General features: G+C 43.2%; 1 protein-coding gene across 1 annotated transcript in view; it reads left to right on the forward strand.

The window, feature by feature from the left end:
* The window catches only part of DCP1A (decapping mRNA 1A), a 49,825-nt gene extending 35,545 nt beyond the window's left edge, over positions 1-14,280 (forward strand). The window contains exons 6-10 of the mRNA XM_017523850.2: positions 399-512; positions 7,922-8,677; positions 10,337-10,402; positions 12,415-12,633; positions 13,026-14,280. Of these exons, the coding sequence (XP_017379339.1) occupies positions 399-512; positions 7,922-8,677; positions 10,337-10,402; positions 12,415-12,633; positions 13,026-13,106 (1,236 nt within the window). The 3' untranslated portion in view covers positions 13,107-14,280. The remainder of the gene's footprint in view (positions 1-398; positions 513-7,921; positions 8,678-10,336; positions 10,403-12,414; positions 12,634-13,025) is intronic.
* The last annotated feature ends 1,802 nt before the right edge of the window (positions 14,281-16,082 follow it).

A 16,082-nucleotide genomic window follows, 5' to 3' on the forward strand; every position in this document is an offset into this window, starting at 1 on the left:
AAAAAACCAGGCTTGGTGGCTCACGCCTGTAATCCTAGCTACCCAGGAGGCTGAGGCAAGAAAATTGCTTGAACCCAGGAGGCAGAGGTTGCAGTGAGCAAGATTACAAGAATATATGATAAAGTAGTACCATTATCTTTTTCTTAAAAAGGTGATTAAAGTAACAGTTGTGGCCAACAACACTTGTCTAAAATTAGGTGCTCAGTGTTCTAGAAATTTCATTGTATGTTATTTACATCGGAGTACAGAGCAAACATTTTGAGGTTGGGGGTTTTTTTTGTTGTTTTCTTGCTTTTTTTTTTTTAATAGCATTTCTGAGAACCTTAAATGCTGTTTTGTGAGCCAAATAATAGCAAATTTTTTTCACATGACTTATTTTTTCTTTTAACTTTTTAAAGAATCAGATGGGTGACTCAAATATCTCCAGCCCTGGGTTACAGCCAAGCACTCATCTCTCCAATCTGGGAAGCACCGAGACTCTAGAAGAGACACCCTCGGGGCCACAAGATAAGGTTTGTACAGCTAAAGCTCTAGCTTTGTCTTAAGTAACAAAGAGTAACATTCAGTAAGGGTTCTAATACAGTGCAAGTTTGATTTGTCACCTGTTTCAAGGTTCATATGTGCAGCAACATAATGAATTTAATTTAAAAATAAAATGATCCTCCTGGGTCATTAGGATCTGAGTAACTGTCTTTCATCTGGATTTTGCAGTAGCCTCCTATCTAGTTTCCCATCTTTTGCCCCCTGGTTGCTTCTTACCTATTCTTAACCCAACAGCCAAAGTAATCCTTGCAAAACATAAATTAGATCATGGCATTCCTCTGCTTAAAACTCTCCAGCAGTGTTCCAGCTCACTCAAATAATATCCAGGATCATGACATTGGCCCGTGAGGCTCTACCTAATCTGGCCCCTCTAACCCAGGCCTCATGTGTCACTCTGCATCGCTCACCTGGCCCCAGGCCCATTGGCTGTCTTGCCTTTCCCCAAATGTGCCAGATATGTTCCTGCCTCAGAACAGGCCTTTACACTTGTTGTTCCCTTGGCCTGTAATACTTTCCTCCCTGATAGGATTTGCTCCCTTTCCTCCTTCAAGTGTCATATATCCTCCATAAGTCAGGCCTTCTCTGACTCTACCCTGTTTAAAATAACCCTTGGCCAGGCACAGTGGCTCACACCTATAATGCCAGCACTTTGGAAAAATACAAAAATTAGCTGGGTGTGATGGCCCGTGCCTGTAATCACAGCTACTCAGGAGGCTGAGGCACCAGAATGGCTCGAACCCAGGAGGCAGAGGTTGCAGTGAGCCAAGATAGCACCAGTGCACTCCAGTCTGGGAGACAGAGCAAAACTCTGTCTCAAGGGAAAAAAAAAAGTAACAACCCTTGGCCAGGCACGGTGGCCCACGCCTGTAATCTCAGCACTTTGGAAGGCCAAGGCCATAGTGAGACCCACCCTTTCTCTAGAAAAAAATTTAAAATTAGCCAGACATGGTGTCATGCACTTGTGGTCCCAGTTAATTGGGAGGCTGAGGTAGGAGTCTTGCTTGAGCCCAGGAGGTTTGAGATTGCAGTGAACCATGATCACACCACTGCACTCCAGCCTGGGTAACAAAGCAAGGCCCTATCTCAAAAAGTTAATTTAATTTAAAAATAAAACAGCCGGGCACAGTACTTCCCACACCTGTAATCCCAGCACTTCAGGAGGCCAAGGCAGGCGGATCACCTGAGGTCAGGAGTTCGAGACTAGCCTGGCCATCATGGTGAAACCCCATCTTTATAAAAAATAAAATAAGAAAAAGAAAAAAAAAGAATATGATATAAATGGAATCTTATATATAACCTCTTGTGATTGTCTTTCTTCACTCAGTGTAATTCCTGAACATTTCACTGAAGTTACATGTATCAAGTTTGTTCCCTATTATTACTGAGAGTATTATGTGATATAGAAGTACCAAAATTTATTTAACTGTTTTGACCACTCACCTGTTGAAGAATATTTAGATTGTTTTCAGTTTTGGGTTATTACAAATAAAGCTCCTATAAACAGTTATGTACAGGTTTTTGTGTGAACATAAATTTTCATTTCTCTGGTATAAATGCCCAGGAATGCAAATGTCAGGTCATTTGATATTATGTGTTTTAGTTTAATAAGAAACTGCCTTGGGAGGCTGAGGCGGGTGGATCACCTGAGGTCAGGAGTTCAAGACCAGGCTGACCAACATGGTGAAACCCCATCTCTACTAAAAATACAAAAATTAGACGGACATGGTAGTGGTAGCACCTGTTATCCCAGATACTAAGTAGACTGAGGCATGAGAATCGCTTCAACCCAGGAGGCAAAGATTGCAGTGAGCCGAGATCATGCCATTTCACTGTAGCCTGGGCAACAAGTGAAACTGCATCTCAAAAAAAAAACCGCCAAACTGTTTTCTAGGAAGTCGGTACAATTTTACATTCACATCAGCAATGTATCCATAATGTTTTTAGATATTTAGATGATAATTAATTTAAACCAAATTTTGTATTCTGCCTTCCTGTGCCACGTTTTTACTGTATCTGGATTTAGGATCATCATCAGGAGTGTGCAGTGGGCTTTCTACTTCCCCTTTATAAATCATGAGTCACCTCGCCTTCCTTTTGTGAATCATGAGGTTAAGGAATCTTGTACCACCTAACCCAGAGTTATTGTAAGACCCTAAGAAAGAAATGGACCAGAAAAAAATGCCTTAAGAATTATAAGGTCAGGCACAGTGACTCACACTTTTAATCCTAGGACTTTGGGAAGTAGAGGCAGGTGGATTGCTTGAGGCCAGAAATTTGAGACCAACCTGGCCAACATGGTAAAACCCTGTCTGTACTAAAAATACAAAAATTAGCCAAGTGTGGTGGCACATGCCTGTAATCACAGCTACTGAGGTGGCTGAGGCAGGAGAATTGCTTGAACCTGGGAGGCAGAGGTTACAGTGAGCCAAGATTGTGCCACTACACTCCAGCCTGGGTGACAGAGCAAGACTCCATCTCAGGGGGGTGGGGAGCCTCCACTTTTTAGGTTATAGTGACAAAATTTTATGAAATACTGAGATCTGGATATTGTCGGAAGCTATGTGATTGACTAAAATTAGCTTAAATTTATAATCAGCCCCCCCACACAGTTACATTTGTTTAGTAACACTGCCATCTAGTGCTGAGGAGCAAGTACTCCTATCAATCCTTAATAGTATTACATTCCATTTCAGTTGTGTAATTCACTTATTAAACTTTCCTTGGGAATGTTTCTCTAGTGTGTTTTGGTTTTGTTTGCTTCCTGTATTCAAGAATAATGTTTGCCTTATGGTGTGCCCACTGCAGTGACCACTAGCTCCAAACAGAAATGTGAAATTCTCTAACATCAATTTTCTGTGGGATGAGGAATGAACCTGATGCTGTATATAAGAATTTTACCCTACGCCATACATGCTGTTGCTCACTGAATCCCATTTCCCAAGCTAAAATGGTCAGACTAACACTTGATCTATGTGAACCATGTGAAGTATTAAAAAACTCAGAATCTAGACTCTTTTTTTTGTTTTCCGTCTCACCACAACCTCCACCTCCCAGGTGCAAGCAATTCTCCCATCTCAGCCTCCCGAGTAGCTAGGATTACAGGCATGCACCATCATGCCTGGCTAATTTTGTATTTTTAGTAGAGATGGGGTTTCTCCATGTTGATCATGCTGGTCTCAAACTCCTGACTTCAGGTGGTCCGCCCACCTCGGCCTCTCAAAGTGCTGGGATTACAGGCATGAGCCACCATATCTGGCTCAGAAACCAGACTTTAAGCATATTCAAGCATGAGGAAAGAATAACATTTTACCTTTTCTGTGGATGCTGGAAGGTTAATTCATGAATAAATAAACACAGCTACTAGAGGAGGGCAACCAATTTTTCTTATCAGAAACAGAAAAGAAGCCGGGCCCGGTGGCTCACGCCTGTAATCCCAACACTTTGGGAGGCTGAGGCGGGTGGATCACCTGAAGTCAGTTCAAGACCAGACTGACCAACATGGTGAAACCTCATCTTTAAAAAAAAAAAAAAAAAGAAAAGAAAGAAAGAAACAGAAAAGAATGCAGAGACAGGGAAGCTTCTGGGGATTTGTGCGACGAGGAATGTTCTGCTCACCCAGCCTCCTATGACAAATCCAACCAGTTAGGTACAGTTGTGTGTCACTTAACAATGGGAATACATTCTGAGAAATGTGTCTTTAGGCGATTTCATTCCCCGAACATCATAGAGTGTACTTGTACCTTCACGTACCTAGATGGCATTGCCTACTAACACCTAGGCTCAATGGCATAGCCCGTGGCTCCTAGGCTACAGACCTGTACGGCACATCATTGTGCTGCGTCTTACAGAATTTGTTGTCTATTTTGACTTTCGTTGAGTGGGTTTGAAATGTTGCCAAGGAGTTTTAAACAAACAGCTGTGTCCTTGATGATTCTTTGCATCGGGAGTGACCAGGAGGTTTATAGTAGCCTAGCCTTGGTTATCTTACCAGACGTGTTGTTGTTGTTGTCTTGCATTATGGGGATATGATATTCCAGAAGCATTTGATGAACTTTTGTTTGGTACTCTATGCTTGCTATTAAGACCACGTGGTGGGCCGGGTGTGGTGGCTCACCCCTGTAATCCCAGTACTTTGGAAGGCCAAGGCGTGCAGATTACCTGAGGTCAGAAGTTTGAGACCAGCCTGGGCAATATGGTGAAACCCCTCTACTAAAAATATGTAAATTAGCTGACCATAGTGGCGTACACCTGTAATCCCAGCTACTTGAGAGGCTGAGGCATGAGAATCACTTGAACCTGGGAGACAGAGGTTGCAGTGAGCTGAGATTATGCCACTGCACTTCAGCCTGGGCAATAGGGCAAGACTCCATCTCAAAAAACAAACAAACAAAAAAAAGATCACATGGTGTTTATGTGATTATAGTTTAAGCCAACTTCAATTTAATTTTCACAACAGTGTTCTAAGATCATTGCCACAGTGTCCACACTTTTTGGATAAGGAACTAAATTAGAAAGATTATGCCGGGCTCAATGGCTCACTACAAAAAAATTAAAAAATAAACCAAGTACGGTGGCATGCACCTGTGGTCCCACCTACATGAAAGGATTGCTTGAGTCTGGGAGGTCTAGGCTGCAGTGAGCTCTGATCATACTGCTACACTCCAGTCTTACTGACAGAGTGAGACCCTGTCTCAGAAAAACAGAAAGAAAAAGAAAGATTATGTAATTTTCCCAATTCACAGCTGAGGTATTTTTTATTTCAGACCCTAAACTCTGCAGTTTTTTTCAAAAGTAAAAATATGAAGAAATTGAACCATATAAGATCTTTAGCATTTTTTTGTATCCACAGATATTGATGCTGCCTTATATTTGAAGTGAGATTCTAACATTAGTGGAATTTCTTTATTTAATATTTTCTAAGGCAATATGGTTTGATATGAAGCTACAACTTTTTACAACTGTGGGAGGTTCTTGCCTCTTCCTCCACAAGAGTTACTTTTTACTGACTGAATTTTTTCAGACCTGCCTTGTCCCTCTTACCTAGCAGGTGATGCTGTCCTCATACCAAGGAGAGAAGACAGAATGGCACTTCCTTAACTTCTGTCCTTCACATGCAGACTTGCCTGCATGCTCATCGCTGCTGGCCCTCTTTTTTCTTATTGTCTGACATGATCTCCTGACACAAGATCTCTTGCACCTGCCCCTTAAGCTCCCTCTCTCCTCATACTGACCTCCCCCTCCTCCCCGAGAGGACTTTGAAAGAGAGTACTGTGGAGTGTCTGCTATGTACTGATTGGATCTGTGGTCCTGGGTGGCGGTGCCATTGCTCGGGTAGGCAAGTCCAGGAGCATGAAAGGTAAGGATTGGGGAATACACAAGAAAGAGAGCCCCTGCCTTGGCACACTTGCTTCCCATGTTGTTGTTAGGAGTGCTGACATTAAACACGCACCTCCTATGTGCTGGCTTCCATACGTTTCAGCCTCCCACCAGCCCTCCCTACTTTATAGAGGCCTGAGACTCTGAGTTGACAGCACTCCTCAGTCCACACAGCTGGAAAGGAGCAGAGCCAGGCCCTGAATCTGGGCATTTAGTAGGACATTACAGCTCTGTCATTGCAGTGTCCTGAGGGGATGCCTTTGCTCTCTTGACTTGTATTATCAGTTTTGTGTTTTAAGAACACAAAATAACATTACCATTTTGCGTTCTAAGTCAGTACCTCCATGTTCTAGATGTCCCACGGAGACCTCCAGACATGTTCACAACTAACTTGAGCGGCCCCCACTCCCTCAACCTAGGGGCTTTTCCAGGGCTGCCTGCCCACGCAGTGGCACCACCATCCAATACCCAGATAGCAGGGTGTCCTCTCGGCTCCATGCTCCTACCTGGCCAGCCACCAACTCCTTTTATTTCCAACTCCAGTTCTCGTCGTCTTCTCTGCCAGTATCTTAGACTCTCCTCAGTCTCACCCCTCCACTTTGTCCTTTATGTGGCCGACTAAGTGCACATCCTAAAATGTAAAGCTTGATGGCTCATTCTCTGAACATGTCCCCATTGCCCTATGGATAAAGTCCAGATCCTCTAACGTGTCTCGGACACTCTGCAGTCTGCCCACTGCTTCTCTCTTTCCCCGTCACCTTCCTACCCAGCCTCTGACCCAGCTGTGCTGAAGCACGTGTAGCTGTCTCAGTGACTGTCCTCCCAGCCAGCTGGCCTTATCCCTCCCCGCTCAGTCTTTTTCCCAGCGCCTTCCGTCCGAGCCCTGCAGCTCTGCCCCCCGGGGGCCTTATCACCAGCTATCCTGGCCTCTTTTTTCACATCACAGTCACAGCACAATGCCTGGCACCTGATAAATTCAAGAATCTTTGTCAAATGGATAAGACAAACATTCGCCTAGACAACACTGCGTTTTCCTGTAGAAATGTGATCATACCATAGTCCTATCAACATTATACTAATTTGTGGTGGGCTTTGAGGCCTTACAGACTTTCTGAGGCCTTGAAAAGCATGTGTTTCAGTGAACTAATTTTTTCACTATAAACAGATCTAAACAACTAAGTAATTCACTCATTTTAGGAATAAAAATTTGAGGCCGCCTATGTTTTCAAAGTGCTCTGGTATGTCTCCCACTAAAACGTAAGCTCTGTGAGAACTGTTGTGACTCCCTTGCTACATCCCGTGGGCCTGGGTTAGAGCAGGACCTGACACCCTATTAGTTCTCAGGAAGTAAAGGTTACTGACTATGGCGGTACTGCTTAAAGGTACAGGAAAGCATGAATATTTTTCCTTTGAATGGTTGTAAGGGTGTCAGTAAACCAACTTGCTAAAATAAATATAAATTTAAATTGTCAGGCTTAAATGCTTTGCTTTTTCTTAAGAATTCTGTGACTAGGGAAGAAGGAGGAAGGAATGGCCCACTATTAAATTGTTAGATTTATTTTCTGATATTTGGGACCCAGTCTCTGAGGTCCATTGCCTAGCTTTTCATCAAGAACAGTGAAAGTAAACGTAGAATCGCCTCATCAGCATTTGGTCCCTGTGTCTCCTCTAGTGTCACATCCCTACGTGTGTTGCTGACATGAGGCAATTGGGCACAATTAGCTTTGCCAAGAAAAGGAATGGTGAATTCTGATGCTGCTACCCAGAGACCCTAAAAATTTGAATTATATTACTAATGCAAATTTCCATCCACCACTCTGGGGACACTAGATGAGCCTGGGCCTTAATCCTTAGTACATCTTCATTTTTTTTTCCCCATTCCTTATTTTTATGCTCCATCCATCCTTGATTGTGCAAAATCTTTTGGTTTCTGGAAAAGAAGTTCGGTTATGCTGATGTATGAGAGACCTCTTTTCACTGGGTGGTTTGATTTGTTTTTCAGTCTGCTCCATCTGGACACAAGCATCTGACAGTAGAAGAGTTATTTGGAACCTCTTTGCCAAAGGAACAGCCAGCAGTTTTGGGTCTGGATTCAGAAGAAGTGGAGAGGTTGCCAGGAGATGCCTCCCAGAAAGAGCCCAGTTCATTTCTACCATTTCCCTTTGAGCAGTCAGGAGGAACCCCTCAATCAGAAACCCTGGGTGTCCCTTCTGCCCACCTCTCAGTCCAGCCTGAAATCACCACCCCGGTGCTAATCACTCCAGCCTCCATCACACAGTCCAATGAAAAGCATGCCCCAAGCTACACAATCCCGTTGAGCCCCGTTCTCAGTCCCACTCTGCCAGCTGAAGCTCCTACTACACAGGTTCCCCCTAGCTTACCTCGAAACAGCACCATGATGCAGGCAGTGAAGACCACGCCTAGACAGAGGTCTCCACTCCTGAACCAGCCAGTCCCTGAGCTAAGCCATGCCAGTCTGATTGCCAACCAGAGCCCCTTCAGGGCCCCCTTGAACGTGACAAACACAGCTGGCACATCCCTCCCAAGCGTTGATCTTCTCCAGAAACTCAGGTTGACCCCACAGCATGACCAAATACAGACACAACCACTTGGGAAAGGTGCAGTGGTAGCCAGCTTTGCTCCAGTAGCTGGTCAGCTGGCCACACCTGAGAGCTTCATAGAGCCTCCCTCTAAGGCAGCAGCAGCAAGAGCAGCGGCCCCAGCCTCTCTGAGCAACATGGTGCTTGCTCCCCTTCAGGTAACGGCAGGAGGGTGGGGGTGGGTAGGGTGGGAAACTAATTGGATGGGATGAAACTACAAAGACCTTGGTTTTAACTGTCATGACACTGACAGTTTTAAAGAGTTGTCTCTTTGAAGTATGTCAGTGGCTAGGAGACAGGTGAGGTAAGAAGCCCTATCATGAACAACCAAGTAACATATTTCGTATCTGGATATGCATTTTAGCCGGGGTTCTATGTTTTGCTTTTGTGCAACAGTTCCAGGAGTCCTCATTTGACTCATGACCAAATTATCACAAAACTTAGCTCCCTTCCCAGTTCCCACTGTACTTTCCTGGAGTGCCTACCTTGTGCCGAGTAACCTAGAGGTCCCATAAGAGCATCCTAGACTTGGAGGTATGAGTTCAAATAAAGCTACTTTTTTCACATCGCCTTATCAAGAAGTGTCATGTTGCCTGGATCTCTCATCTCTACAGATTCAGCAGCAAAAATAAGCCCAGGCTGAAGGACAAACATCACATGTTCTCACTTTATTTGAACTCATGGAAATAGAGAGTAGAGGATGGTTACCAGAGGCTGGGAAGGGTGGTGGGAGGGTGGGAGGAGGTGGGGATGGTTAATGCATACAAAAAAATAATAATAAGACCTAGTATTTAGTAACACCACAGGGTGACTATAGTCAATAATAATTTAATTGTACATTTTTAAATAATGAAAAGAGTATAATTAGATTGTAACACAAAAAAATGCATGAGGGGATGGATACCCCATTTTCCATGATTATTATGCATTGCATGCCTATATCAAAACATTTCATATACCTCATAAGTATATACACCTATATACCCACAAAAATTAAAAATTATATATATTTCTGCGCTATCCCTGGATCTTATAAGAGATACAGGTTTTAGGGTTTTACTTTTACTTTTTTGAGACGGAGTCTCACTCTGTCACCCAGGCTGGAGTGCAGTGACGCAATCTTGACTCACTGCAACCTCTGCCTCCAGGGTTCAAGTGATTCTCCTGCCTCAGCCTCTTCAGTAGCTGGGATTATGGGCATGAGCCACCGCTCCTGGCTCAGGTTTTTCTTTAAAGATGCCTAAAAGGCTCTGCACACTCCTTCCCTCAGGAGCTAAAGAGGAGAGAAGCTGTCCCAGAGCTCTCATGCAGTTTTGTTGGCTGCATAGTTACAAGTTTCTGTCAGCCTCTTCCCTTGGGAATATACGAACTAGTTAACATCTGAACCATTTTCTGTTACTCACCTAGATTTTCCACTAGAAAAGTCTTCTACAATTAAGACTAGGAAGTCTTCTTAATTGAAACTTCTTAGGCCGAGCGCAGTGGCTCACGCCTGTAATCCCAACACCATGGGAGGCCAAGGCAGGTGGATCACCTGAGGTCAAGAGTTCAAGACCAACCTGACCAACATGGAAAGACCTCATCTCTACTAAAAATACAAAAATTGGCTGGGCATGGTGGCACATGCCTATAATCCCAGCTACTCAGGAGGCTGAGGCAAGAGAATCGCTTCAACCCAGGAGGCAGAGTTTGCAGTGAGCTGAGATTGCACCATTGCACTCCAGCTGGAGCAACAAGAGCAGGACTTCATCACAAAAAATAAAAATACAAAAGAAACTTTCTTATACCTGTCTATCTTTTCTTCTTAAACATTTCAGTCTATGCAGCAGAACCAGGATCCTGAAGTATTTGTCCAGCCTAAGGTGTTATCCAGTGCCATCCCGGTAAGGACTCACTTTTTCTTTTTTTTTTTTTTTTTTTTTAAGACTAGTCAGGTGCCATCGTGAGAAGGTAGAAAGAGTAGAACAAGGAGTTTGAGCTGTAGCTGGCTGTGAACAATCAGGACTCCTTTTTTCTGAAGAACACATTATATATTTTTAAATTCTTCCACTGGATGTGAAATAAAAGGTTGTCAGCTTAGTGAAAAGAGTTAGCTGTGGAGCCCAGCCCATCTTAGAGGCATCTCCTAGGCCAGGCCCTCTCCCACCCCCATCCTGGTGGCGTCCATTGCCATGGCCTCTGTGGATCTCAAGGTATCTGCATGGATGTCTTCCCTGACTATGTGTGTAGAGGGCAGGGTGGGCCGTTACTCAGTATTTGTGAATGGGTGACTGCTAAGAGTGTGGTAGCCTGGCTTCTCTAAATAGGACTTCCTGGAAGAGCTGTGATGTCCCAGGTGGCAGAGCCACTATCCTGGTACAGTCCTCTCATTTCCCATAGCTCTGAGAATACAGCCTCCCGGGCCTGTGTCTTCTTTCCATTTGTCCTCCCTTGCTTCATTGTGTGTTGTCCTTACTCTCTATCACCCACTAACCTTGCCTTGCACACAGGTTTTTTTTAGTTCCTTAAAGTCATTCTTGTTTTCCTTTGAGCCTTTGTACCTCTCCTTGAGCCTTGGAATTTAAAATCGTGCGAACTTCTGACTGGTCTTATAAACACCACTCTTTCCTGTGTGTCTTGTCCTTCTGCATGGTGATCTGTCTGCAGGAGCTCTCAGCCTGCTTTTGCACCAAAAATAAATAAATAAAAGGTCAATAGCTCAGATGCCAAAAACCACACCCTTGAAACTGTGGCCAGTTCTGTGCTCTGTAAATGAGCACAGTGTATAAGAGAAAGAAATGTAGATCTCTGTTGATTATATCAAATCTGAGAATTACTGAAAATACTGATTATTACTGGTTTAATATTCAGGTAATTGTCTGGAATTACCCTAGAAGCACATCTAAATGGAGGAGAGAGGTCGATGTTAGCTTTATTTTTAAGAAATTTTCTCATTGATACCTATAACGGTATAAAAAATAGATTAAACATAACTGGATTTTGTTTTTTGTTTTTTTTTTTTGTTTTCTTGAAATGGAGTCTTGCTCTGTTGCCCAGGCTGGAGTGCAATGGTGCTATCTCAGCTCACTGCAACCTCCACTTCCTGGGTTCAAGCAGTTCTTCTGCCTCAGCCTCCCAAGTAGCTAGAATTACAGGCACCCATCACCACGCTCAGCTAAGTTTTTGTCTTTTTAGTAGAGACGGGGTTTCACCATGTTAGCCAAACTGGTCTCACTCGAATTCCTGACCTCAAGTGATCCACCCACCTTGGCCTCCCAAAGTGCTAGGATTGCAGGTGTGAGCCACTGTTCCCTGCCACAACTGGATTTTTAACTTCTTTTTTATTGTAGTATGATTTACATACACTAAAATACAGATTTTTAGAGGCCAGGTGTGGTGACTCACACCTGTAATCTCAGCACTTTGGGAGGCTAAGGCGGGAGGATCATTTAAGCCCAGGAGTTCAAGATCAGCCTGGGTAATGTAGTGAGATCTTGTCGCTATAAAAAAAATTTTTAAAAAAATGAGGCCGGAGGATTGCTTGAGCCCAGGAAGTTGAAGCTGCAGTGAGTGGTGACCACACTACTGCATTGCCACATGGGTGACAGAATGAGAACCTGGCAAAAAAAAAAAAAAAAAAAAAAAAAAAATGCAGTTTTCTGTGGTTGGACGTGGCTTCCCATAATGATTCTAGGACTTTCTTATATAAATGAGCTCATCATCCTTTAGCTAATGGAAGTTTATAACTGGATGTCAAATGGTCAGATGCTCCTACTGAATGTTTACCTGAATCCAAAATAGTCTGTCTCTGTGCTCCAGTCTTCTGCTGCTTGTGCATGTTTCCACATGGTCCCTATTCTGGGCCTGGCCACTGACTCCTGCACTTTGGTACAAAATGACCATCGTTCCTCTCCAGGTTTTAGGTGCCCCACTGGTCACTGCAACGACCACTGCAGTGTCTTCAGTCCTGCTAGCCCCGAGTGTTTTCCAGCAGACAGTTGCAAGGTCTTCAGACCTGGAAAGGAAAGCAAGCTCCCCTTCTCCTCTAACTGTTGGAACGCCAGAAAATCAGAGAAAGCCTTCCATTATTCTCAGCAAGTCTCAGCTCCAGGATACATTAATACATCTAATAAAGGTATGTAGGGTACCAATTTTATCTTTGTTTCTTCATTATTTAGTGAAAGAAATTTCTTAAATTCCTTCTACAGAATCAGCTCATAAAGTAAATTCAAAAGACTAGCTGGAGGTCGGGCAGAGCGGCTCACGCCTGGAACCCCCGCACTCTGGGGGGCGAGGTGGGCCAAAATGAAAAAAGACTAGCTGGTAGTCATGTGTTTCTTTTTTTGAGCATACAGTCCTGGTGGAGAAATACCTCAGTGAACTCAAAATACTGATCATGATTTTCTCTGCGTGGTGGGATTATCAGTTATACAAATCATTTATACAATTTTTTTCCTAAGCTGTTATCAAGGAAGTAAAATCTGATGAGGTAAAAGTGACATTCATATTCTTTACCATCTCTTCTAGAATGATTCCAGCTTCCTCAGTACACTTCATGAAGTCTATTTGCAGGTGCTGACCAAGAACAAAGACAACCACAACCTATGACTGGAGCAGAATGAGTCTAAAAGCAGAGCGCCAACCTCAGAGACAAATAGGCTTCATCATGGAAACTTCTGAGCAGAACATTGAGTTTGAGAATCCTGAAATTGAGCCTATGAGAAAGAGACTCATTTCTTAAGAATGTTTTCCAAGTGACATTCTCAGTGATAATGGAGGTTTCACTGTGAAGCATCACCAGCAGACCTTTGTTTTGACAAAAAAAAAAAAAAAATCATTATGTTCAGTTATGTGGGTGTTTTCATCAGTTAGGAGCAAGGCTGTGGAATAAGGAGTCTGATTCTCGCTTTTACTTTCAAGGACTTACAGAGGAGTAGTCACCAGCCTCACAGCAGAAGTTCAGCCCGGCCAGCACCCCTTCCCCCAACCTACCCCATAGAAACGGGCTTACAGTCAAGTTCTGAACAGAGTAGAAGGCAGCTCTGCAAAGTAGCTTCACGATTTTAGGACCAGAATTTAAGTTGGCAAATTAGGAATTATTTGCCCAAGTGAAGTGTATTTTATATGAACGCCCCATTTGGGCCTTAAAAGTTGTGAAATTTCTTAATAGCATTTTGTTTTTAAGTGCCCCAGTCCTGCCACGCAGCAGGCTCCCAGTGCAGCATTACCATTTGAATAGGGCACTGTCAGGCTCTGGTGGTGTGGACGCAGGCATGTCACACCTCTGAAGGAAAGGCTGGGGCTGGGAGTGCCCACATCCTATCAAATCTTCATTTTAAGTTAAGCTCTCCAGTGGTTGTGAAAACGTTAAGTTTGTGTATGAAACACAACCTTATTTTCCTTTTCTGTCACTGTTGGTTGTTTTCTTTAACACTTTGACAAAAGGACCAGTGGACCAATCTGACGACGCCATTCTGGTTCCTTTCCTTGAGTGTACTGAGAATAGTTTTAAAGCTATGCAGAAAAGGGAGCTGTTATTCACACTGCCCTTATTTTGTTGTAGAATTATGGAGTTAAAAGAAAATGTGATTCCGAACTCTACCAGTATATTCCTAGGCTGTGAGTACTTTCCCAGCCCAAAGTGTGAAAATATGTAAAGATGCTTTGTTATGCTGCTATTGATCTGCCATGATTTCTATTTATTCTTTTATGGCATGTAATGGTGTTTAGTAAGATTTTAATGTAGATTTTGATTTATTTCAGCAATAGTAATTTTAAGATATTCTTTGAATGAAAGTGTCTTCGTTTCTATGATACAGGTCATTTTGTAGTATTTAACCAATTAAGATGCACTGCTTACTTTTCTGAGCACTATTTAATGATGGGGTAAAAACCCAATTGGCTCAACCAGCTAGCGTAAGGATTAGCTGTGAATAATGCTGACAGATATGATGGTTCCTTGGGAACAATCATTTAAGCTTTAATGGTAACTCAATCATAAGTCCATAGATTATTTTTTTCTAGCTGAAATTTTAGAAAATTACTTGTGAATTACATATTTGTTTTAGTTTGGTCTTAGTTTTTAGCATAAAGAATGATTGGCTTTTGTTGATCTAAACATGCTTCCTGGACAGGGTTTCTGCTTCTCATTTTAGTGTCTTCTATCACTGTCTACCTAATTATGTGTGAATTGTGCAGAATTCAGGGAAGCTTATAAGTTTTCATGCTCAATTATGAATAGTTTGTTTTCACAGATAGTGTGTAAATTAAGCAACCAAAAATGAATTGCTTATGCATCATCTGGGAACGAGAAAGTCATAGTAGGATTCAGAGTGTTGCTGACACCAGGAGATGGTGTCTAGGGAGCCACGTGACTTCCATAAAGTGGACGCACCAAGAGGTGTGATCACACCCCAGGTGTGGTCTCAGTGGGCTTTAGTGAACAGACGAATCAAGGGATTCTTGAATTGAAATTATGCTTTTAAGTATGTAATATGAGAGAGTTAAGAGAGAATATCCTAAAGAGAGTCTGTAATCATATTAATTTTCACCTTTAATGCTAGGAATGGATATGATAGACAGTAAAGAGAATCTATGATAAGGCTTCCTTAGTGTGAAAGTAAACTTAAGTGCCCAAGTCATGGAGACTTGAAAAGGGTAAACCTGTTTCACCTCCCAAATTTATATATTGAAAGCATCTACTTAAAATTCAGAAGCCAGAAGTTCATGTCGTGATTACCAGGAAGTTCAGGCCAGAATGAATCCCTAGAGAAGCCAGGTCAAGCCTGGATAATTGCAGTTGGATGATCCTGGCCGGAAAGTCACAGTTCAGTTGCCTTATTCCTAGTTCAGGCTTACTATCTAGAACCTCATGCTAGCTTAGGTTGCATGTTTACATTGCTGCAGTGTCTTTACTGGAACCTTAGTTGAATCAAAATGGACACGGAGATTGAGATGCTTCTGGCTAGATTTCGAAGAACCCCAGGAGACCTGCATTTAGACCACTCTGTCCATTTGTGTGCCCACCCCACCCCCAGGGTCTAAGTGTAGACTCCAAGAGGAGCAACCTAGAACTTGGAGGAAAGGTGTGTTTGGGGCGCCACTGGGGGGTGGTGCTGCTCTTCGTTTTGTTGTAGTTAAATGTGATGTCTGATGTCTTTGAATGGACTCTCACACCTCCCAGACAGCCTTGTTCCTTTAAGGCAGAAGCTCCTCTTTGTGTACCTCCTCGGATTCGTGAGGCCTGCCTGACTTTGCACTCAAGTCTTTCAAGTGACTCTCAGTGTTGGGAGAAGCATTTCATGCTGTCCACCTGTAGTATGTCCAGAGCTCACCTTCGAAGGCTTAGGTGTAGCCATCACAGAGAGTGGTATTTTATTAAGAACCCAAGTCCCAGCCTGACCAAAATGGTAAAACACCTTCTCTACTAAAAATACAAAAATTAGCTGGGCATGGTGGCGCATGCCTGTGATCCCAGCTATTTAGGAGGCTGAGGCAGGAGAATTGCTTGAACCCGGGAAGCGGAGGTTACAGTGAGCTGAGATTGCACCACTGCACTCCAGCCTGGCTGACAGAGCGAGACGC

The sequence above is a fragment of the Cebus imitator genome, unplaced genomic scaffold (assembly GCF_001604975.1).
Source record: "Cebus imitator isolate Cc_AM_T3 unplaced genomic scaffold, Cebus_imitator-1.0 Scaffold0, whole genome shotgun sequence".
Lineage (NCBI taxonomy): Eukaryota > Metazoa > Chordata > Mammalia > Primates > Cebidae > Cebus > Cebus imitator.